At 42.0% G+C, this 25,033-nt stretch overlaps 1 protein-coding gene across 11 annotated transcripts in view; it reads right to left on the reverse strand.

Moving 5' to 3' along the window:
• Window positions 1–8,355: 8,355 nt before the first annotated feature.
• MOCOS (molybdenum cofactor sulfurase) overlaps window positions 8,356–25,033 on the reverse strand; it is a 57,450-nt gene continuing 40,772 nt past the window's right edge. For 5 of the 11 annotated variants that reach the window (XM_060120875.1, XM_060120874.1, XM_060120876.1 and 2 more), the window contains 4 exons: window positions 20,394–20,499; window positions 16,824–16,962; window positions 11,837–11,941; window positions 8,356–8,551 (listed from right to left, as the gene is read on the reverse strand). In XM_060120875.1, coding sequence (XP_059976858.1) covers window positions 8,399–8,551; window positions 11,837–11,941; window positions 16,824–16,962; window positions 20,394–20,499 — 503 coding nt within the window. In that variant the 3' untranslated portion in view covers window positions 8,356–8,398. Of the gene's footprint in view, window positions 8,552–11,836; window positions 11,942–12,058; window positions 12,165–15,356; window positions 15,503–16,823; window positions 16,963–18,299; window positions 18,338–20,393; window positions 20,500–25,033 lie in introns of those variants that run through there. The other 6 variants (XR_009534679.1, XR_009534678.1, XR_009534680.1 and 3 more) reach the window with 6 other exon arrangements.

Here is a 25,033-nt window from a genome sequence, read left to right on the forward strand (position 1 = left end):
ATGTTCATGACCTAGGTGACCAAATTCTTGAAGAACATGCTTTCTTACTTGGCTCCAGTCATATTTGATGGAATGCAAATTCTTGGAAAATGCTTTGGCATGCTGTCTGGGAAGAGTTTCCTCATGTATGGAACTGGCCTGAATGAGGGCCATCAGCTGAGTACGTTTTTCTCCCATCGGTTAGCTGATGAGGACAGGCCCAGATACATAATACAGTATTGCTGGGTCTTCAAAGAGGCTGAATTTATAATAAATAGTTTGAAATAATAAATCATCTAACCTCATTTTCCTCCTCTTTCACTCACCTCAGAAACTACTGAATCAGAGGCCACTTTTTACACTTAATCCTGCCACCGAATAAAAGTGCAAGCACAAAATTCCATCTCGACAACCTCAACAGAGGTATTCCTTGTCTTTAAAATCCCACATTATGCTGGGAAAAACACAAAGTCCTATAAATAAGGTAAGGAAACAGATTGGCTCCTATTTCCAAGGACTCTGACTAGGTCAGGCAGGGAAGCCTGAGCCTGCTGTGTTAAACAATTGAGCAGTAGGTAAGACCGGCTTTAGGAAGCTGCTGTGGGCAGTGGTGGGCAGGGGTTTAGGGAAAAGAAGTGACTGGACAAACAAACAATCCAGGTGGAAGGTACTAAATGTCTGGCCAATAACCTGGGGTTCACACGTGGACTCCATGCTTCAGAAGGACTTGGCAGGGTGGATGCAGAGGGTACATACTGTGGATTGCTACAGACGACAGGGCAAGACCCATGGCTGGAAATCACAGGAGGCAGATATAAGCTCAGTACAGGAAGGAACCTTTGAGCAACTCAATGGAATGGATAACTTCTTTAGAGAGTGAGCTTTCCATCACTGGACATATTCAACTGGAAGCTGCCGGAGGACTCATCGGAGAGGGTATAGATGGGATCCCTCAACCTCCAAAGTTCCTCTCTTTTTTTTTTTTTATAATAACTATAGAGTATAACCTTTATTTTTTTTAATTTTATTTCTTTATACAGCAGGTTCTTATTAGTTATCTATTTTATACATATTAGTGTATATATGTCAATCCTAATCTCCCAATTCATCCCACCACCACCACCCCCACTTTCCCCCCTTGGTGTCCATACGTTTGTTCTCTGCATCTGCGTCTCTATTTCTGCCCTGCAAACCGGTTCAGCTGTACCATTCTTTGAGATTCCACATATATACATTAATACACTATATTTGTTTTTCTCTTTCTGACTTACTTCACTCTGTATGACAGTCTGTAGGTGAATCCGCATCTCTACAAATGACCCAGTTTTGTTCCTTTGTATGGCTGAGTAATATTCCATTGTATATATGTACCATACCTTCTTGATCCATTTGTCTGTTGATGGGCATTTAGGTTGCTTCCATGACCTGGTTATTGTAAATAGGGCTACAATAAACATTGTGGTGCATGTGTCTTTTTGAATTATGGTTTTCTCTGGGTATATGCCCAGTAGTGGGGTTGCTGGGTCATATGGTAATTCTATTTTTAGTTTTTTAAGGAAACTCCATACTGTTCTCCATAGTAGCTGTATCAATTTACATTCCCACCAACAGTGCAGGAGGGTTCCCTTTTCTCCACACCCTCTCCAGCATTTGTTGTTTGTAGATTTTCTGATGATGCCCATTCTAACCAGTGTGAGGTGATACCTGATTGTAGTGCTTTTTGTTGTTGTTTTTTGGCTGCATCTGACCTTCATTGTTGGGTCTTCATTGTTGCACTCAGTCTTTCTCTAGTTGCTGCGAGTAAGGGTTACTCTTCATTGCAGTGCACGGGTGTCTCATTGCAGTGGCTTCTCTTGTTTCAGAGCTCAGGCTCTAGGTGTGTGGGCTTCAGTACTTTTGACACATGGGCTCATGTGTTTGTGTTTCTTACATTTCTTTCCCTGTAGTTGATATGTAGTCTCATAGCATTGTGATTGGAAAAGATGCTTGATATGATTTCAATTTTCTTCAATTTACTGAGGCTTGATTTGTGACCCAAGATGTGATCTATCCTGGAGAATGTTCCATGCACACTTGAGAAGAAAGTATAATCTGCTGTTTTCGGATGGAATGTCCTATAAATATCAATTAAATCTATCTGGTCTACTGTGTCCTTTATAGCTTGTTTTTCCTTATTAATTTTCTGTCTGGATGATCTGTCCATTGGTGTAAGTGAGGTGTTAAAGCCCCCCACTATTATTGTGTAACTGTCGATTTCCTCTTTTCTAGCTGTTAGCAGTTGCCTTATATATTGAAGTGCTCCTATGTTGGGTACATATATATTTATAATTGTTATATCTTCTTCTTGGATTGATCCCTTGATCATTATGTAGTGCCCTGCCTTGTCTCTTGTAACATTCTTTATTTTAAAGTCTATTTTATCTGATATGAGTATTGCTACTCCAGCTTTCTTTTGATTTCCATTTGCATGGAATATCTTTTTCCATCCCCTCCCTTTCAGTCTGTATGTGTCCCTAGGTCTGAAGTGGGTCTCTTGTAGACAGCATATATATGGGTCTTGTTTTTGTATCCATTCAGCAAGCCTGTGTCTTTTGGTTGAGGCATTTAATCCATTCACGTTTAAGATAATTATCGATATGTATGTTCCTATTTCCATTTTAATTGTTTTGGGTTTGTTTTTGTAGGTCCTTTTCTTCTCTTGTGTTTCCCACTTAGAGAAGTTCCTTTAGCATTTGTTGTAGAGCTGCTTTGGTGGTGCTGAATTCTTTTAGCTTTTGCTTGTCTGTAAAGCTTTTGATTTCTCCATCAAATCTGAATGAGATCCTTGCTGGGTAGAGTAATCTTCGTTGTAAGTTCTTCCCTTTCATCACTTTAAGTATATCATGCCACTCCCTTCTGGCTTGTAGAGGTTCTGCTGAGAAATCAGCTGTTAACCTTATGGGAGTTCTCTTGTATGTTGTCATTTTTCCCTTGCTGCTTTCAATAATTTTTCTTTGTCTTTCATTTTTGCCAATTTGATTACTATGTGTCTTGGTGTGTTTCTCCTTGGGTTTATCCTGTATGGGACTCTTTGCACTTCCTGGACTTGAGTGGCTATTTCCTTTCCCATGTTAGGGAAGTTTTTGACTATAATCTCTTCAAATATTTTTTTGGGTCCTTTCTCTCTCTCCTCTCCTTCTGGGACCCCTATAATGCGAATGTTGTTGCATTTAATGTTGTCCCAGAGGTCTCTTAGGCTGTCTTCATTTCTTTTCATTCTTTTTTCTTTATTCTGTTCTGCAGCAGTGAATTCCACCATTCTGTCTTCCAGGTCTCCTTATCCATTCTTCTGCCTCAGGTATTCTGCTATTGATTCCTTCTAGTGTAATTTTCATTTCAGTTATTGTATTGTTCATCTCTGTTTGTTTGTTCTTTAATTCTTCTAGATCTTTGTTCAACATTTTTTGCATCTTCTCGATCTTTGCTTCCATTCTTTTTCGAGGTCCTGTACCATCTTTACTATCATTATTCTGAATTCTTTTTCTGGAAGGTTGCCTATCTCCACTTCATTTAGTTGTTTTTCTGGGGTTTTATCTTGTTCCTTCATCTGGTACATAGTCCTCTGCCTTTTCATTTTGTCTATCTGTGAATGTGGTTTTCATTCCACAGGATGCAGGATTGTAGTTCTTCTTGCTTCCGCTGTCTGCCCTCTGGTGGATGGGGCTATCTAAGAGGCTTGTGCAAGTTTCCTGTTGGGAGGGACTGGTGGTGGGTAGAGCTGAGTGTTGCTTAGGTGGGCAGAGCTCAGTAAAACTTTAATCTGCTTGTCTGCTGATGGGTGGCGCTGAGTTCCCTCTCTGTTGGTTGTTTGGCCAGAGGTGACCCAGCACTGGAGCCTACCCAGGCTCTTTGGTGGGGCTAGTGGCAGACTCTGGGAGGGCTCATGCCAAGGAGTACTTCCCAGAACTTCTGCTGCCAGTGTCCTTACGGTGAGCCACAGCCACCCCCCGCCTCTGCAGGAGACCCTCCAACACTAGCAGGTAGGTCTGGTTCAGTATTCTATGGGGTCACTTCTCCTTCCCCCTGGGGCCTGATGTGCACACTACGCTGCGTGTGCCCTCCAAGAGTGGTGTCTGTTTCCCCCAGTCCTGTTGAAGTCCAATCGAATCCCGCTAGCCTTCAAAGTCTGATTCTCTGGGAATTCCTCTTCCTGTTGCCAGATTGCCAGTTTGGGAAGCCTGATGTGGGTCTCAGAACTTTCACTCCAGTGGGTGGACTTCTGTGGTATAATTGTTCTCCAATTTGTGAGTCATCTACCCAGCAGTTATGGGATTTGATTTTATTGTGATTGCGCCCCTCCTACCATCTCACTGTGGCTTCTCCTTTGTCTTTGGATGTGGGGTATCTTTTTTGGTGAGTTTCAGTGTCCTCCTGTCGATGACTGTTCAGCAGTTAGTTGTGATTCCAGTGCTCTCGCAAGAGCGAGTGAGTGCACGTCCTTCTACTCCACTATCCTGAAAAAACCTCCGAGTCCAAAGTTCCTCTCTTGACTAGGATTTGGAGGCTCTGGGTGGATGGACCAACACTGTCTGATGGGCTTCTGGAAGGGAACACAATTGCTCATATAACACCGAGTCACTGAGTGTGACATCAAGCTTGCTAGCAATCCTCAGTGCAGCAACTCAAAGGGGGAGAGGAATGATGGGCAGGAGTAGGAAGTAGGAGGAAGGGGGTTGCTGGCCTGCGCCTTGATCAACACATCCTGGTCAAATGTCTCCTAAGGAATGTGGACACAAGTCACACTAGGGCCTGAGCATAAACCCAGCTCCTCTGTGTACATGAGGGAAGGGAGGCACTTTCATATTCCCTCAAGATTACTGGGCACAGACTACCTTCCTCAGTGCAAGAAGACAGCCTAAAGTGTCTTTCTAAAGGCAAAGTAGGAGCATAGTAAAATGGCAAAATAGAGGAGGTTAAATATTCCCAGTGAGAGTCACTAAAAATCTCATCTAATTAGAAATGATCATACTTCTAACACATGTGGGAGCCTTGCTGGGTGTGGATGCAGCACTTGTGATAAATTTGCCTCTTGGAAAGCCTGAAGCCTCAGAACTGCCCTCCTGAGTGGGGCTGTGCACACAAGGAGAGTGTGGAGTTAGAGGAAGAAGGAAGCTAGTGAAGGCACTCTCTACCTTCAAGAGGAAAAGAACTCTCTGTGTTCAAAAGACCAAGTTCTACCAAACACGTTGTTGATCTTAATGAGGGCAGAGACAGTTGAACACACAAAATCCAAAGTTAGTAGAAGGAAAGAAATCATAAAGAGCAGAGCAGAAATAAATGAAATAGAGACTAAAAAACAATAGAAAATATCAACGAAACTAAACTGGATCTTTGAAAAGATGAACAAAATTGATAAACCTTTAGCCGGACTCATCAAGGGAAAAAACTGAGAGGGCCCAAAGAAATAAAATTGGAAAAGAAAAAGGAGAAGTTACAACCAACACCAATGAGATACAAATCATCAGAGATTACTACAACTCTACACCAATAAAACGAACAACCTAGAAGAAATGGACGAATTCCTATGGGTCTTTGTTGCTGCACACGGGCTTCCTCTAGTTGCGGTAAGTCGCTGTAGTGTGAGGGCTTCTCATCGCGGTGGCTTCTCTTGTTGCGGAGCATGGACTCTAGGCATGCAGGCTTCAGTAGTTGTGGTTCATGGGCTCTAGAGCTCAGGCTCAATAGTTGTGGCGCACGGGCGTAGTTGCTCTGTGGCATGTGGGATCTTCCTGGACCAGGGCTTGAACCCATGTCCCCTGCATTGGCGGGCGGATGCTTAACCACTGTGCCACTAGGCAAGTCCCTATATGGGCAATTTATATATGTATGTATGTATGTATATGTATATATGTGTGTGTGTGTGTGTGTGTGTGTGTGTGTGTGTGTATACATATATATATATATTTTGGCCACACTACGTGGCATGCAGGATACAGGATATTAACTCCTTGACCAGGGATCAAACCCATGCCCCCTGCAGTGGAAGCACGGAGTCTTAACCATTGGACCACAGGGAAGTCCCTGGGCAATTAATCTATGACAGAGGAGGCAAGATATACAACAGGGAGAAGACAACCTCTTCAATAAATGATGCTGGGAAAACCGGATAGTTACGTGCAAAATAATCAAAATGGACTACTCTTTCACATCATGTACAAAGATAAATTCAAAATGGATTAAAGACTTAAATGTAAGACTGAAACCATAAAACTTCTAGAAGAAAACATAGGCAGTAGTCTCTTTGACATCACTCTTAGCAATATTTTTTGGATATGTCTCCTCAGGGCAAGGGAAGCAAAAGCAAAAATAAACAAATGGGACTATGTCAAACTAAAAAGCTTTTGCACAACGAAGGAGACTATCAACAACAAATAGGACACCTACTGAATGGGAGAGGATATTTGCAAATGATACATTCAATAAGGGGTTAATATCCAAAGTATACAAAGAATTCATACAATGCAACATAAACACACAAACAAACAAAAGCCCTTGATTAAAAAATGGGCAGAGCACCTGAGTAGACACTTTTCCAAAGAAGACATAGATGGCCAACAGGCACATGAAAAGATGCTCCGTCCCTATCAGTGGAATTGGTGCCCTTATAAAGGAGACCCCAGAGAGCTCCCTCACCCCTTCTACTAGGTGAGGACACAGGAAGAAGGAGCTGGCTGTGAACAGGAAGAGGGGCCTGACCAGACACTGAATCTGCAAGCACCTTGACCTTGGACTCCCAGTCTCCAGAACTGTGAAAAATAAATATCTGTTGTTTATAAGCCAAAAAAAGAAAAAGAGAAAGAAAAGGAAAAGAAAGAAAGAAAAGATGCTCAACATCACTAATCATCAGGGAAATGCAAATCAAAACCACAATGAGATATCACCTCATACCTGTCAGAATGGCTATCATCAAAAAGGCAAACAAATTACAAGTGCTGATGAAGATGTGGAGAAAAGGCAACCCTTGTGCACTATTGATGGGAATGTAAATTGGTGCAACCACAATGGAAAACAATATAGAGGTTCCTCAAAAAATTATAAATAGAGGGGCTTCCCTGGTGGCGCAGTGGTTGAGAGTCCGCCTGCCGATGCAGGGGACACGGGTTTGTGCCCTGGTCCGGGAAGGTCCCACGTGCCGCAGAGCGGCTGGGCCCATGAGCCATGGCTGCTGAGCCATGGCCGCTGAGCCTGCGCGTCTGGAGCCTGTGCTCCGTGACGGGAGAGGCCCCAATAGTGAGAGGCCCATGTACTGCAAAAAAAAAAAAAAAAAAAAAAAAATTATAGATAGAACTACCATATGATCCAGCAATTCTACTCCTGAGTTGTTATCTAAAGAAAATGAAAACACTAATTCAAAAAGATATTTGCATCCCAATGTTCATTGCGGCATATTTACAATAGCCAAGATATGGAGGCAACCTAAGTTGAATGGATAAAGAGATACGGTACATATATACAATGGAATATTACTCAGACAAAAAAAGAATGAAATCTTGCCATTTTTGACAACATGGATGGACTTAGGATATTATGGTAATTGTGAAGTAAATTGGACAGAGAAAGACAAATACTGTATGATTTTACTTATATGTGGAATCTGAAAAACAAAACAAATGAGCAAACATAACTAAACAGAAACAGAGTCATAGATACAGAGAACAAACAGGTAGCTGCCAGAAGTGGGGGGCGGGGGTGGGAGGAGGAGAGATACAGGTGAGGGAAATTAAGAGGTACAAACTTTCAGTTGCAAAATAAATGAGTCAAGGTTATGAAATGTACAGTGTGGGGAATATAGTCAATAATTATGTAATATCTTTGTATGATGAGATATCATATCTAGACTTATCCTGATGATCATTTTGAAAGGTATAGAAATATTGAATCACTCTGTTGTGTACCGGGGACTAACATAATGTTGTAGGTCAATTATACTTCAGAACAAACAAACAAACTCATAGAAAAAGAGATCAGATTTGTGGTTACCAGAGGGGGGAGGTGGGTGGGGGATTGGATGAAGGAAGTCAAAAGGTACAAACTTCCAGTTATTAGATAAATAAGTAGCAGGGATGTAATGTACAACATGATAAATACAATGAACACTGCTGTATGTTATGTATGAAATTTAGGAGAGTAAATCCTATGAGTTCCCTTCAAGAGGAAAAGTTACATATTGTTTTCTATTTCTTTAATTTTATATCTATGTGAGATGATTCACTAAACTTACTAGGGTAATCATTTCATGATGTATATAAGTCAAATCATTATGCTGTACGCCTTAAACTTACACAGTGCTGTATGTCAATTATATCTCAGCAAAACTGGAAGAAAGAAAAGAATGGAGATAGTTGTAAAAGAGAAATTTTAATATATGCTGAAAAAAACTTTAGGAGATAACTTCCTGCTGTTTCTCAGAAGCAGGTAAATCATAGTGTTCTATGTTTTCTTTCAACACAGGGAGCACCTGAGATCCTACAGACAGGTAACATGGAGAAGATAAATCCAAAGAGGTATGCATCAGGTATAGCCCAAAGTTCACCTGTGAACAAAACAGTAACAACAGAAGTTAGATTATTTTAGCAGTTAAAATACTTTTGTAAATAATAATGTTCCACTAAAATTAAGTCAGATCTTTAAAAACATGTACTGGGACTTGATATGTCCTGTCTGTCATTTAGTAGAAGGTAGTGAGAAACAAGGAGAATCCTAATATCCTAGACCACACAGATTCTCGGTTTAAAGTATTCTTTCCCGATAGTTAGCCTGTACCTCTTTATTGCTGGACCTATTATTTTCTCCTTCCTGTGTACCCTGAGTTTCCCACAGGAGGGCTTCTTCCTCCTCTGGGCCTCTGACCACGGTCAGGCCGATTTCTGCTCTGTTCCCTGATGTAAAAACCATTTTGTGAAAATACGGGCAAAACTCAGCGTTTTCTATAAGAATGCGTGACGTAAATTAAATTCTCCAAATTCTCCAGAATAAGGATGGGAGGTCGAAAATGAAGAGTTGTGTAAGTCTACTCAAGGTTTGCCATCATCGGAGAGAGAAAAACAAATATCATATATTAACACATATATGTGGAATCTAGAAAAATGGTATAGACCAGGGGTCCACCACCCCTGGGCCGCGGACCAGTAGCAGTCCGCAGTCTGTTAGGAACAGGGCCACACAGCAGGAGGTGAGCAGCGGGTGAGCGAGCAAAGTTTCATCTGCCACTCCCCATCGCTCCCCATCGCTCCCGCTCACATTACTGCCTGAACCATCCCGGTGTCTCCCATCCCCATCCATGGAAAAACTGCCTTCCACGAAACCGGTCCCTGGTGCCAAAAAGGTTGGGGACTGCTGGTATAAATTATCCTTTTTGCAAAGCAGAGAGAGAGACATAGACGTAGAAAACAAATGTATAGATACCAAGCGGGGAAGGGGGTGGGGTGGGAGGAATTGGGAGATTGGGATTGATACATATATACTATTGATACTATGTATAAAATAGAGAGCTAATGAGGACACACGATATAGCACAGGGAACTCTACTTAATGCACTGTGGTGACCTAAATGCGAAGGAAATCCAAAAAAGAGGGGATATATGTATATGTATAGCTTATTCATTTTGCTGTACAGTAGAAACTAACACAATATTGTAAAGCAACTATACTCCAATAAAAATTAATTTTAAAATAAAACCCTACAAACAGTGAGAGCTGGAGAGGGCATGGAGAAAGGGAACCCTCCTATGCTGTTGGTGAGAGTGGAAATTGATAATAGCCACTGTGGAGAACAGTATAGAGGTTCCTTAAAAAACTAAAAATAGAGCTACCAGCATGATCCAGCGGTCCCACTCCTGGGTGTATATCCAGAGAAAGCCATGATTTGAAAGGACATATGCACCCCAAGGTTCATTGCAGCTCTATTTGCAATAGCCAAGACATGGAAGCAACCAAAATGTCCATCAACACATGAATGGATAAAAGAGATGTGGTCCATATAGACAATGGAGTATCACTCAGCCATAAAAAGGAATGAGATAATGCCATCTGCAGCAACACTGACGGACCTAGAGATGATCATACTAACTGAACTAAGTCAGACAGGGAAAGACAAATATCATAGGATATCACTTATAGATGGAATCTAAAAATGGATACAAATGAACTACTTGACAAAACAGAAACAGACTCACAGACTTAGAAAAGAAACTTATGGTTGGGGGGGGAAGCGGGGGTGCGGAGGGATAAATTAGGAGGTTGGGATTAACATATACACACTAATATATATATAAAACACATCATCAACAAGGACCTGCTCTACAGCACAGGGAACTCTACTTTGCACTCTGTAATAACCTAAATGGGGAAAGAACCAGAAAAAGAATAGATATATGGATATGTATAACTGAATCAAGTTGCTGTCCACCTCAAACAAACACAACATTGTAAGTCAACTCTACACCAATATAAAATAAAAGTTAAATTAAAACAAAAACAAAAAACGTTTGCCATCAATGCAAGTGAGCCAGTAACAACACTTTGGAGTATGTGATGTGCTCCCAGATCTGTGATAACATCAGTTGGCCACCACTACGTTCCAGGCCCCAAGCTAGGGACTGGGGATAAATTAATTCCTTAATATTTGTGTACATACAGGTGAAGAGTACACAGGAACTCTCTGTACTATCTTTGCAATTTTTCTGTAAATCTAAAATTATTCCAAATTTAAAAAATAAAAAGATTTGTGCACAAGAATTATTGTGATGCTGAGAAATACCACTTCCATGTACCATAGTATTGTGCCCACACATCCTCTCTCCTGGCAACCTGCATGGGGCAGGCTCCAGGTCCCCACGCCCCCAGCTGGCACGGCCTGCCACAGCTGAGCAAACAGACTTGTTGGTATAATACTCAAGCGCAACAGCTCTGCAGACCATACCTATCCATATCCGTAAGGAGAGTTTTGTCAATCAAATACTGTGAAACAAAGCTCTGGTTTTGGAGAAACACAGGAAACGACGCAGAACATTTTACCATGAGTTAACTTGCCAGTTTATTACTGGGAAGAGATGAAATGCTTGCATTATTTCTGGTAATTTTCAAGAATTGTTCTGTGCAGCCTGATTGCTTATTTGGCTTCCTGGAATTCTTTGCAAACCAAAAGTCCTCACAGAAAGTGCAAGCCCGGAAATAAATGGATGTTCCTAATGAAGCAATCTCTTAGAAGTTCAGCTTTTATAATCTGGAATCCACAACAACACTTAGTCATTTTAGCCCTCAAGAAGATGACTTACAAACTTAGTATAGTGGAATTTATTTTCTATGCAGCTACCCTATTCACCATAAGGCATTTTTATTCTTCATGAGATTTCTGTGGCGAAGAAAATAATGATTGAGACAATAGAATTACTTTACTTATTTACTATTTCTCTCTTTTTTTTTTTCCCTTGTCTGCACCGTACAGCATGTGGTATCTTAGTTCGCAGACCAGGGGTGGAACACGTGCCCCCTGCAGTGCAAGCACAGAGTCTTAAGCACTGGACTACCAGGAAAGTCCCCCCCACTTTTTTTTAAAACTATTTCTTATCTATACTCCATATCTCTTCAACAAGATTTGAAAGCATCAAAGATACATGTCATAAAAATAGTGAGGAAATGAATGGAAAGGAAAAATAAGACAGGGTCGCGGATAAGGTCTGCATCTTGATGGTAGCCCATCAGCCTTACAATGTTTTCCGACTTCTAAAAATTACTCAGCACCATTAAGGATTAGTTCTGGTGTAGACAATGCATCAGGAACTTAAAATGGGGTGTCATTTTTAGCAATCATGCTTACCTTTCTCTCTCGCCTCTCAGAAAGCTTTTGGAAAACATTTCGGTTTCTCTGCCCAGTTTGCTGATCGATGCAAATCATCTGGCATCTGTGACAAGGTCCCAAAACCTGGGAGGTGAGAAGGGAAAAGACAGCGTTGCCATGAAAGTGACCAGACTGTCACACTCTGCAGGGAGGTATCTGGGTCCAGGAAGAATCGTTGTAAACAGCCAATTTCAGACTCACAGAGAAATACTCAAACTGCACGGAGCCAGGAAGTGCCGCCTCTTCCCAATGCCCTCTAGGGAATCACCCACATTCGTTTATCAGCTTAAAGGCTACTGCATCAGGGCTTTGAAGAAAACGAAGAGTGGTTGTGACTCACAGGTGGTTATCAGGGAATGTTGGGCTTCCTCCAGGGAAGAAAAGAACTGATTGGAGGGCATACTGGGAGAAGATGAACAGACACACACCCTGCGCTGCTCTCGTGGCCACAGATCGCTCGAGACTGCGAGACTGCAGCAAGTAGCTCACACAGTCACACGCGCCCCTGTGAAACACACTCGCTGAGAGCTGAGAGCTGCTGGCTTTCTTTCTCTTTTTTAATTACTCCACAATACATAACGGAAATTGTTCGGTGTCCGTTCGCAGACAGCTACCTCACCCCCGGATTCTGCAGTTTTCACCATGGCCTGGCATTCCCATGGGTTGATGTGCTTAGCTCTTCTCCTTTGAAGCCATGTGCATAATTTCTAATGCTTTGCTGTAATCAATAATTTTGCAATAAAGGCCCTAATTCACATAACTCTCTTTCCTGTTTGAATTTCTCTTTAGGCTAAATCTCCCAAAAGGAGATTATAAAGTCAACAAGTATAAGCCTTTTATGACTTGATGATATCCAGTGAAAAATTGCTTTCCAAAAGAGATGTGTTAGATCTTTCCACATTGCAACTACTTCAGCACTGAGTATTATCACCAACAAACATCTCTTAAGCATTTACTTAAAAAAAATTTTTAATTGAAGTATAGTTGATTTACAATGTCTCAGGCACACAGCACAGTGATCTGAAAAAAATATAAATTACATAAATATATATATAATATTTATATAATATATATTATATAAATATAATATTCATATTTATGTCATATAATATTTATATATAGTATAATAAGAATATAAATATATAATATAAATATATTCTTTTTTCAGATTCTTTTCCATTATAGGTTATTGCAAGATATCGAGTATAGTTCCCGGTGCTATACAGTAAGTCCTTGTTGTTTATTTTATATATATTAGCATGTATCTGTTAATCCCAGATTCCTAATTTAGCATTTACTTTTTGAAAGGCACATTATTAACTATAGCTTATACTTTTTAATGCCTGCACAGGACAACACTGTATGGATGTAGTGTACTTTATTTAATCAACTTCATTTTTATGGAGACACAGATGTAGAAAACAAACATATGGATACCAAGGGGGAAGGGGGGTGGGTAGGAGGAATTGGGAGTTTGGGATTGACATATATACATTATTGATACTATGTATAAAATAGATAACTAATGAGAACATACTATACAGCACAGGGAACTCTACTTAATGCACTGTGGTGACCTAAATGGGAAGGAAATCCAAAAAAGAGGGGATATATGTGTATGTATAGCTGATTCATTTTGCTGTACAGTAGAAACTAACATAATATTGTAAATCAACTACACTTCAATAAAAATTAATTTTTAAAAACTTCCCTTTTGGGCTTCCCTGGTGGCGCAGTGGTTGGGAGTCCGCCTGCCGATGCAGGGGACATGGGTTCGTGCCCCAGTCAGGGAAGATCCCACATTATGCAGAGCGGCTGGGCCCGTGGGCCATGGCCGTTGGGCCTGCGCGTCCGGAGCCTGTGCTCCGCAACGGGAGAGGCCACAACAGTAAGAGGCCCGCGTACCGCAAAAAAAAAAAACAAAAAAACTTCCCGTTTATGGATTTTTAGGATGTTCTCCAATTTTTCATATTTATAAAGTATTGCAATGAGTAATTTCGTAAAATATCTTTGCATATTTGTAACAGTATTTTTTATGGAATAGATTTCTATGAGTGAAATTATTGGGTCAAAGGGCATGCATATTTTAACTTTCATTAATTGATGTTTATTAAGTATCATGACCTAAAGAAAGCAAAGCATCTCAGAAAGGTGTTTTTAGAGTCCTTCTTGTATTCATGTACCCAGGTACCTTACAACTTACTTGTTACAAGGTAAGTTTCTGACAGTGATCCTAGTCTAGTTGTAGTGCTTTCTCTTTTCCTTCTTTTCTTCCTTTATTTCTCCCTCTCTCTCTCCATCTATCATATACTTAGTGCCTACTCTGTACCAGGCAGGATGTGTAAGAGCAGGTGCTTTTTTTTTTTGCGGTACGCGGGCCTCTCACTGCTGTGGCCTCTCCCATTGCGGAGCACAGGCTCCGGACGCACAGGCTCAGCGGCCATGGCTCACGGGCCTAGCCGCTCCACAGCATGTGGGATCTTCCCGGACCGGGGCACGAACCCGTGTCCCCTGCATCAGCAGACGGACTCTCAACCACTGCACCACTAGGGAAGCCCTTTTTTTTTTTCATTTTTAACATCCTTATTGGAGTATAATTGCTTTACAGTGGTGCGTTAGTTTCTGCTTTATAACAAAGTGAATCAGTTATACATATACATATGTTCCCATATCTCTTCCCTCTTGCGTCTCCCTCCCTATCCCACCCCTCTAGGTGGTCACAAAGCACCGAGCTGATCTCCCTGTGCTATGCGGCTGCTTCCCACTACCTATCTATTTTACGTTTGGTAGTGTATATATGTCCATGCCACTCTCTCTTTGTCACAGCTTATCCTTCCCCCTCCCTGTGTCCTCAAGTCCATGCTCTAGTAGGTCTGTGTCTTTATTCCCATCTTACCCCTAGGTTCTTCATGACCTTTTTTTTTTTTTCTTAGATTCCATATATATGTTTTAGCATACGGTATTTGTTTTTCTCTTTCTGACTTACTTCACTCTGTATGACAGACTCTAGGTCCATCCACCTCACTACAAATAAATTTCGTTTCTTTTTATGGCTGAGTAATATTCCATTGTATATATGTGCCACATCTTCTTTATCCATTCATCTGTTGATGGACACGTAGGTTGCTTCCATGTCCTGGCTATTATAAATAGAGCTGCAATGAACATTTTGGTACATGACTCTTTTTGAACAACCCAATCCAAAAATGAGCAGAAGACCTAAATAGACATTTCTCCAAAGAAGATATACAGATGGCCAAGAAACACATGAAAGAATGCTCAACATCATTAATCATTAGAGAAATGCAAATCAAAACTACAATGAGATATCATCTCACACCGGTCAGAATGGCCATCATCAAAAAATCTAGAAACAATAAATGCTGGAGAGGATGTGGAGAAAAGGGAACACTCTTGCACTGCTGGTGGGAATGTGAATTGATACAGCCACTATGGAGAACAGTATGCAGGTTCCTTATAAAACTAAAAATAGAATTACCATATGACCCAGCAATCCATTACTGGGCATGTACCCTGAGAGCAGGTGCTTTTATAGCATGGCAGGGACACAGCAACAGAAAATGAAGAAGAGTCAGCCGGGATGGAGGATTGAGTGGAATGACAGAAGCCTGGTGCCAGAGAGGTCTGTGGAAGAGAAAAGAGATAATTCTTTCAAGGGGGAGCAGCTTCCAGGATAAGAGGAAGCTTGGAGAGTTAAATGGGTAACAAAGATCTTTTGGACATCTTTTTCTTCTATTGGTGCCACGCAGTTTACCCCTACCCCAAACCCCAGACCTCTGAAATCCTTCATTAAGTGTTAAATTATTGTTTACTGCTTTCCTGGAAGTTAGAGTGATGTTCCATTTGAGTGCAGTAGCCCTATTACAATCAGTTTATACAACTGGCTAATTACTGTTTTTAGATAATTTCATTCCCCACTGAAGAACTGGGGACATCCTGTGCAGATGACCCATATTTCTGTCCCCAGCTATTCCATAGCTTTCCTGCCCATTCATTCCATCAGCAGTTTGGAGCACTTACTCTGGGTAAGGACTGTCCTAGACCCCAGAGGAACAGCAGGGACTAAATAGACTTGGTCCCCACCCTCATAAGCTCTGAAGAAATAAGGAGACACTGTGCAGAGTGTGACCTTGTGGTGGGTCAGGAACAACCTTTCCAAGGAGGTAACATCTGAGCTCAGACCCTGTAGGATCTGGAGGAAAAGTGCTCCATGTGGAATGGACAGCAGGGCTGAGGTGCTAAGGCAGGAAGCTTGGCTTGTTTAGGGAATGGAGAGGTCTGCAGGGCAGGCAGAAGGGGAGGGGTGATGAGCTCGGGGAGATGGGAGAGGCCGGAGGATCAGGTCTCGGGGGCCTTATCTGCCCTAAGGAGGAATGTAGATGTTAGCTGAAGACTTCAAGTTTGGGGAGCCCAAAGCCTGGGGAGGGAGAGCATCCTGGAGGCTTCGCCTCTAACTGCAAGCTGCTCCCCGGCTGCCAACGAGGCCAGAAGCGAGAGAGCATGGGGAGAAGGTACAGCCACCATGGGCACCGAAGGTCCATGAGGCATCTGGGTCCTCCTCCACAAGCTCCAGACAGCGAGAAAATCCAGCAGGTTTCAGGAGGAGGACGTTCTCATAGACACAAGCATTCCAAGAAACAGAGTTGAAGCCTAGACACGGCGACAAAGTCTGTACCTTCATCACCTGTACGTTCTCTCTTCCCCACGTGAAACTGCTGCCCTCCCCGGAGGAAGGAGGGATGGATCATTCCAAAGGGCACCCCAGGATGCAGGTGTCACATACCCTTTTGCTGAGATTTTGTGGGTAAGAGTCAACGCCTGGTGGGGGTGGGGCATGTGATGGGGCATGGGATTCCCTGCTACCTGCTACCATCCCGGCCTAGGACTGAGGTCAATCCCCATTGGCAACCCTTGAGGAAGGATAATAGAACTCCTGGGAACTTACCTGGAAATGCAAGGAACCAACTGAAATTTCATCCCATTTCTCTTCTTCAAAAGCCCTTGTTCCACTGGTAATAATATTGGCACGGAAACGCGAGATGAGATTGTTCACTGGGAATAATTCTTCCTTTCCATTCTCATCACTGTTTAAGACATACCCAAAAGAGAAAAGGTGGGGAAGGGTGGACAACTGCACTATTGTAATAATTCAACATTTCTACCACTCGATGCCTGAGTTCCTCAATTGTACTCTGGCCTGAGTTTTCGATGATCAGAACAAGCTTTTATCATGAGTGCAAGGCCAAGAGACTCACATCTGTTGGACAGACCTCTGTGATCTCCCTGGAATATGGTCCCATCTCCATGGAGAAGCCCACAAGAGGCAGTGCAATGGGTGAGTAGATCTTTGCTGAAGAGATGAAGAACTTTGGAAACCAAGTGAACTGGGATCGAGTGAATAAACGTATGAGAAAATACCAATTCTACAGAGTCAGGACAAGGCATTTAAAGACTGTCAACAGGCTTAATTATCAAGGACCTAAAAAGTATCAAGAGCTCACACTCTTTTTGGATATTAGAACATCATAAAGCAATATAGAGTATACATGGGACGTTTTAATATTTATTTCCTATAGAGAACTGATTGGTGGTTGCCAGGGGTGGGGAGAAGGGTGGGCAAAATGGGTGAAAGGGGTCAAAAGGTACAAACTTCCAGTTATAAAATAAACAAGTCATGGGGATGTAATGTATAGCATGGCAACTATAGTTAATAATACTGTATTGTCTAAAAAATGACTGTTTTGCATATTTAAAAGGTATTAAGAGAATAAATCTTAAGTACTCATAAAAAGAAAAAAATTTTGCAGGACTTCCCTGCTGGTGCAGTGGTTAAGAATCCACCTGCCAGCGCAGGGGACGCGGGTTCAATCCCTGGTCCGGGAAGATCCCACATGCCCTGAAGCAACTAAGCCCATGCGCCACAACTACTGAGTCTGCACTCTAGAGCCCGCAAGTCACACTACTGAGCCCACGTGCCACAACTACTGAAGCACACGTGACTAGAGCCCGTGCTCCACAACAAAGACAAGCCACTGCAATGAGAAGCCTGAGCACCATAACAGAGTAGCCCCCGCTCTCCACAACTAGAGAAAGCCTGCGCATAGCAATGAGGACCCAACACAGGCAAAAATAAATAAATAAATAAATAAATAAATTTATTAAAAAAAGAAATAAACAATCTTTAAAAAAAAATTTCCAGCTATGTGTGATGACAGATGTTTACTAGACTTACTGTGATCATTTCTCAGTATATACAAATATAGAATCATGTTGTACACCTGAAACTAATATAATGTTGCATGTCAATTGTATCTCGATTAAAAATTTTATTTCCTAGCTTCCATCCCATGTGCAGTTTTAACTAAGCATATGCTATTTTTGTAATTCTTGTTTAAAATTTTTGTTTATTAGCACAAGTTACCATTAAACAGCTCCCTGCACCTCCATGCACGCCCTCCCCTAAGGTAAAAAAACACTGAAAAAGCATCTGCAAACTTCAACAGAGGAACACACTGTATAATCCCATTAAATTGAGTTTAAGAAAAGGTGAAACTGTCTAGGGTGAAAGAAGGCATACTAGTGGCAACCTTCAGTGGGGTTGACCAAGAAGGGACATGAGGAAGGGGTCTGTGGGTCTAGAAATGTTCTCTACTTGATCTGGATGGTGGTTACGTGGGTATATACATCTGTAAACATTCACTGAACTATGTACTTATGATTTTTGCACTTTGTTGTACTTTAATAAAAATTTTTGAAGTTTGGAGGGAGGGAAATCCTTGAGCATGACTGGAATTTGCCCTGGAGACAGAACTGAAAGACGCTGGGGGAGAGTAAGGGGTCCCATGTCTGTATCTCAAAGCCCCTGGCATGTGAAAAGCCAGGGACCAGGATACCCAAGTCCAGCTTTGCCACTACCTATGTGCAACACCCACAATTGATGAGGACTGCAGGGCCCTTGTGGGAAATGAGAGGGTTAGCACTTTCCAGTCCTAAAATCCTTTGATTCTGGATTTACCCTTCAGGTTATAAACAAACAAACAAACAAAACTCCCTTTGTGCTTTTTAATAGGGAAAGTTTTATGTCCAAAAGCTACCATGGCCCGCATGGAGACAATATCATCCATCATATTTGAAAACAGAACCAGGGACGCTATGTACTAACCACAGGCTGTTTCTCCTACCTTTGACCACCTGGCCTTCCTACCTCCTGCTTGTCAGCTCTGCACTAAACCATGACTGCAGGAACCAGGGCTGCAGCAAGCCTGTCCCCACCTCCTCTCTTTCCACACCAAGAATCCCAGAAAACTGCAGACCTGCTCCATCCAGGGCCCAGGGTACCTGAGGAAGGGGGTCACTCAGTACCGGGAAAACTCAGTGAATGCCCAGGGACCAGGCATCACACTTCAGCTCCTAAAGAGGGCAGCCTGGACCTCGGCAAGGGAACACTGTTGTGTGTTTTTGCCAATGACTATAAACAGGAATTACTACAAACAGTCCATTTTTGTAGCTTTTATTAAGCTATATGTGTACATGTTTGTGCATGTGCACACATGTGCCCAGGACCACAGGGCACGTGAGCATCACAGGAGCCCCAGCTCATGGTGTTGACAGGTGTGGACCATGAATGATCTGCCGGTCCCAACTCTTACGTAAGAGCTGGGTGATTTTTCTTTTTTGCCCCGATTGTCTGATTACCTTGGGACTTCAGTTTCCTCTGAAGGACAATGAGGGGGCTTGAACCAACCCAGACCCTTTCTAGAGCTGACTTTTCCAGGACCCTTGGGAGATCCCTGGGTGGGAGTGAGCAGGCAAGGGTGCTAGTTCTGTCTGATGATACAAACAAATAGTATCTACAATTACAACTTTAAAAGCTTTCATAACCACTCTTCTTTTCACTCAAAATGACTGTGGAAGTAATGCAAGGCTCCTAGGGGCCAGGGGACAGTGGGAGAGTGGGCAACAAAAGTGGGTCCAGGGGGCTTCCCTGGTGGCGCAGTGGTTGAGAGTCCGCCTGCCGATGCAGGGGACACGGGTTCGTGCCTCGGTCCGGGAGGATCCCGCGTGTCGTGGAGCGGCTGGGCCCGTGAGCCATGGCCGCTGGGCCTGCGCGTCCGGAGCCTGTGCTCCGCAACGGGAGAGGCCACGACAGTGAGAGGCCCGCGTACAGAAAAATAAAAAAATAAAAAAAAAATGTGGGTCCAATTGCTGGCGATTACATTCAACTAAATGTTTAAGAATTGAAATGATTAAAAATGAGGGTTGGGATTCTCCGCCAAGCATCCCGAGGGCATCAAGAAGGACATTGGAAGATAAAAGAGAACCCTCTAAAAGATTAAGGGAAACTGGCCTAAAAAGTTTTGTGACTTCTCTGGGCCTCAGTTTCTCAATGAAGGGTCTGGACTCATGATTCGCAGACCTTTTCTCCCTAGGGAGGTGACCAGCTCACTCCCAGGGGCAAGTAGTTACACCTGTCTGCTATTCCCAAGGTAAATAGCAAAGAGTACAGGGATCTTACCTGGTGCTTAATTGCTGCTGAAGTTCCAAAACACTGGATCTGTTTATCAGCAGATACTGTGCCTCATTCACCAGAGAGAGGGTGGCTGTTGTACAAGCAGATTGATCTAAAAGTGATGGAGTATTTAAAAGAAGAGGTGCTGGAGAGGGAAACAACCTAAGTGTCCACTGATGGATAAATGGTTAAGGAAATGTGGTATACATACACAGTGGAATATTATTCAGCCATAAAAAAATGAAATCTCGCCATTTAACGACAACATGGATGGACCTTGAGGGTATTATGCTAAGTGAAAAGTCAGACGGAGAAAGACATATACTGTATAATCTCACTTAGATACGGAATCTAAAACAAAACAAAACAAGCTCATAGATCCAGAGAACAGATTGGTGGTTGCCAGAGGTGGGGGGGAGGGGGGGCGGCGGGGTTTGGCAAAATGGGTGAAGGTTAAAAGGTACGAACTTCCAGTTATAAAATAAATAAGTCCTGGGGATGTAATGTCTAGTGTGGTGACTTCAGTTAATAATACTGTATGGCATATTTGAAAGTTCTCATCGTAAGAAAAAAATTTGTAACTGTGTGATGATGGATATTAACTGGATTTATCGTGATGATCATTTTGCAATATATACAAGTGTCAAATTATTATGTTGTATGCCTGAAACTAATATAATGTTGTATGTCAATTATACCTAAATTTAAAAATTAAGATAAAATAAATTAGAAAAGAAGAGTTGCTTTCTTGGAATGCAAATGAATCATGCTTCCATTGACTTGCATTTTTTAAATTTAATTTTTATCTTATAATAGAGTGTAGTTGATTTACAATGTTGTGTTAGTTTCAGGTGTAAGCAAAGTGATTCAGCTATACGTATACATATATTCATTCTTTTTCAGATTCTTTTCCCATATAGGTTATTACAGAATATTGAGTAGAATTCCTGGCCTGATTAGTACTTGAATGGAAGACTTGCATTTTTAAATATTAGGGACTGTTTCTAAAGGGAAGAAAATGGTGCCCTGGAAATAAAAAATGTTCTAAGCATGGCTCAAACTTCTCAAAAACAGAAAGAACATAAGCTTCTAGAATATGCTGTTGATAATCTGGAAAAAAATAATAAAATGCTGAAGTTAAATTCTTCCAGCAAAGAAAACTTGGAGGCAACACTTAGAGGAGGAGAGATGGGGCTGCAGGGCGGAGGTGGGGAGTTGGGGGGGGCCTTCCCCAAGCAAGAAGAAGGGCCTTGATGAGGGTCACAGGCCCAGTGAGATCTTCTGAATCTGGTCAGTGAATCTAGTCAGGGAGAAGCTGGGTTCTGCCCTCGGGCAAGTGTGTAATATTGACTTTAGAAATAAATAATACAAGTTTTAAAACTACTGAAAAGAAAAAAAAAAAAGAGTGGAAGAAAATATCAAGGGCCTCCAGAATTACTGCAGCCCATCACCCAGCTTCCAGCTCCCACTTTTTGGGCCATAGCTGTCTTTATACAAGATGTTGATGATAAAGGCTGGCCGGAACAAAACCTAGTGAGCTGTCTCTGAACTAGGCCTGTGGACCCCAGAGTACCCGAGAATGGACACTTCCAAGAGAATCGCTTACAGATTCTCTATTTCCATGTCTTCTTTGCTAAAATGGCTCTGCCGGAGCAGTGAGGTGCAATCCCAGGCCCCTCCACAAAAGGCCCTTCTCACCCTTCACAGGGCAAATGGCGCATTGGCCCTGGGGGCTAAAAATCTCCAGGGTGGAAAACAAAAGACCAGTTCAAAACCCTGGGGTCTGTGCTGAGAAAATAAAAGTCTCTCAAGCTTGGGTGACTGATCCTCCTGTAGGTCAGATGGGTTCCAATTCTTTGCTAACCACAAAACTGCCGGAACTAATTAAGTTGTCAAGTGACAGATGATTAAAGTCATCTTGATGTTAGATCCCTGTGCCTCAGAAGAAAGGTTTGAGTGACAGCGCGTTAACCAAACACCTTCATCCCCAGCTGTTTACTGACTTAAATAAGATTCTTCAGAAGAGAACCAGTGCTGAACACCAGCTATTCTGATGATAGGTGACAGTCATTCATGGACATGGGAATTAATCACAGGTGGCCAGCCATCTCATTAAGAGATTCATTTTCCACTATTTTTTTCTCTTTATGTTTAATAACTATTTTTTGAAATTTATAATATACTTTTGTTGCTTTGATCAACTGTGTACTATTAAAAACTATGATAAGAACTCAACCTAGGAAAAATTTCCTAACACTGAGACTCTACAATCACAGGAAACTTTAAGAAATTTTATACATTTCAATTTATATATAATTTTAGTTTCAGATAAATATGGTAGGGTGATCAAGGAAAGAGTTTCAAGCATAAAATATATAACACTAAGATAAAATTCCTTCAAGGAAGTGGAATGGAAATACAAGTTGAAGAAAGAAAATGAAAGAAAGAAAATTTCTGTACCTTAAAAAACAGTTTGTTTATACACATATTTTTAAGTTAATACTCATAAGACTCAAATCACTATGGTATTGAGACTCCACTGGTTTATATTTAAAAGGGCAATGTACAAGTTTTAATTTTAAATGACTACAGGCGTACATTGTTTTATTGCATTTCACTTTATCATGCCTCGCAAGTACTTCACAGGTATTAAGTTTTTTACAAATTGAATGTTTGTGGCAACACTGCATCGAGCAAATCCATTGCACCATTGTTCCAACTGCATTTGCTCACTTCATATCTCTGTTGCATTTTGGTAGTTCTCACAATATTTCAAACTTTTTCATTATTATATTTGTTATAGTGATCTGTGATCAGTGATCTTTGATGTTACTATGACTTACTGAAGGCTCAGATAATGGTTAGAGTTTTTTAGCCAAAAAGTATTTCTAATTAAGTTATGCACACTGATTTTTAGACATAATGCTATTACATACTTAATAGATTACAATAGAGTGTAAACATAACTTTTATACGCACTGGGAAACCAAAACATTTTTGTGACTTGCTTTATTGAAATGGTCTGGAACCGAACTCTCAGTATCTCCAAAGTAAGCCTGTATATTTGCAATATGCTGGAAATCACATCCTTTGCAACTTTTTTTTTTTTTAATTTAGATGACAACGTAAAGAGGTAGTGTAGCTTTAAAAAATTTCTTCTAAGGTGTACCAACACAAAAATGTTCAAAGGCCTAGACCTAGACCATCAGAGACCTCTCCACCGTAAATGGCATCCTTGAAGTATAATATTCACAAGCTGACACTCCTGATCCTGTATCGAGCAGCCAACGGATTCATTCTGCTCCCACCTTTGCCTACCCAGGTCCCATCTCCCACTAGGACAGTCACTGCCGCCTCCTGCCTGGACTCTTTGCTTCCTTCATTTCCCTCTCCCTTGCAGCCTCCACACCTCACCAGGGGTGTCTTTCTAATGCAAGCTGCATCATGAAACTCCCCAGGGTAGAATTCTTCAGTTCTTCAACCTGAAGACAGTGCTTACTTACTCCTCAGCAGCACATTCATCTCTTCTCTCTAGCTCTGCCCCATCACTCCCCTACCCATGTCTGACCCTCCTAAACCCTTCTCTGAACCCATGAAATGCCAAGCTCTGCCATGCTGCTCCTCAGTAATCTTCTTGCCTTTCTCTGCCTGGAACACTTCTACTCTCCTGTTAAGATGCAGCTCCAAACTCACCTCTTCCCTGAAGCCCACCATGACTCACTCCAGGTGTAGATCTACAAGCCAGTCCCCCAGGGAGCTAGTGACTAAGCCAGGTCATTCCTGCACAAACCAGTAATGTGGCAACTCTCCAGTCCATTCATTTATTCATCTGGTATTTACTGAGCAACTACTATGTGCCAGGTCTGTTCTAAGCCCTGAACAAAGCAGAGAAAAACCCCTCCGTCACAGAGCTTATGATCTAACAGAGGGAAGACAGAACATAAACAGGATAACTGAGTCAAATGCATGGCCTATAGGATGTGAAAAGTGCCACAGAGAAAAATAAAACAGGGAATGAGCTGGAGGTTCAGGTAGGGGCCCTGGTTCTAAGGAGGGCAGCCAGGCAAGGCTCCCCCGAGAAGGTGACATTTGAGCAGACACCTGAAAACTCTCTCTTCCTATATGGTACTGTTAGCTCAAAGTACTTCCTTCTCTGCTGTCTCATTTTATGCTCACAACAGCTTATGGCGGGAAAAACTGTCAAAACCCTTAAATCTAAGTAGATGACATGCCGTTACAATGTTCTGCCGTCGAGTTCTACAGAAGTTCAACACCAATGGGTTCAAGGATTTGCCAAGGTCTCAACAACTTTGGTGTCAGGACCAAGACTAGAAGTCCAGATTTTCTTAGTATACAGCAAGCTACCAATGTTTTTCTTTAACAAAACTTAATTGTGCTTCTAAACATGCAGGACTGAGGCAGAGAGCTTGAGCAGAGGCTGCAAGCCCCCCTCGGCCTCCTCGGGCTCATCCTGGAGACCACACATGGGTCCTGCTGACCTGGGGGACACCACAGCACCTTTCTGCCAGAGGCTGACCCCCCCTACTTTCTGTTCATGAGCACGTTGCCCTGTCAATCCATTTTGTGGGCTGATTTTCGTGTCTGCAAGGGTTAAACCCAAGTGCCTGTCCCCTAAGAAGCAATCC

This window comes from Lagenorhynchus albirostris, chromosome 14 (assembly GCF_949774975.1).
Source record: "Lagenorhynchus albirostris chromosome 14, mLagAlb1.1, whole genome shotgun sequence".
Taxonomy (NCBI): domain Eukaryota; kingdom Metazoa; phylum Chordata; class Mammalia; order Artiodactyla; family Delphinidae; genus Lagenorhynchus; species Lagenorhynchus albirostris.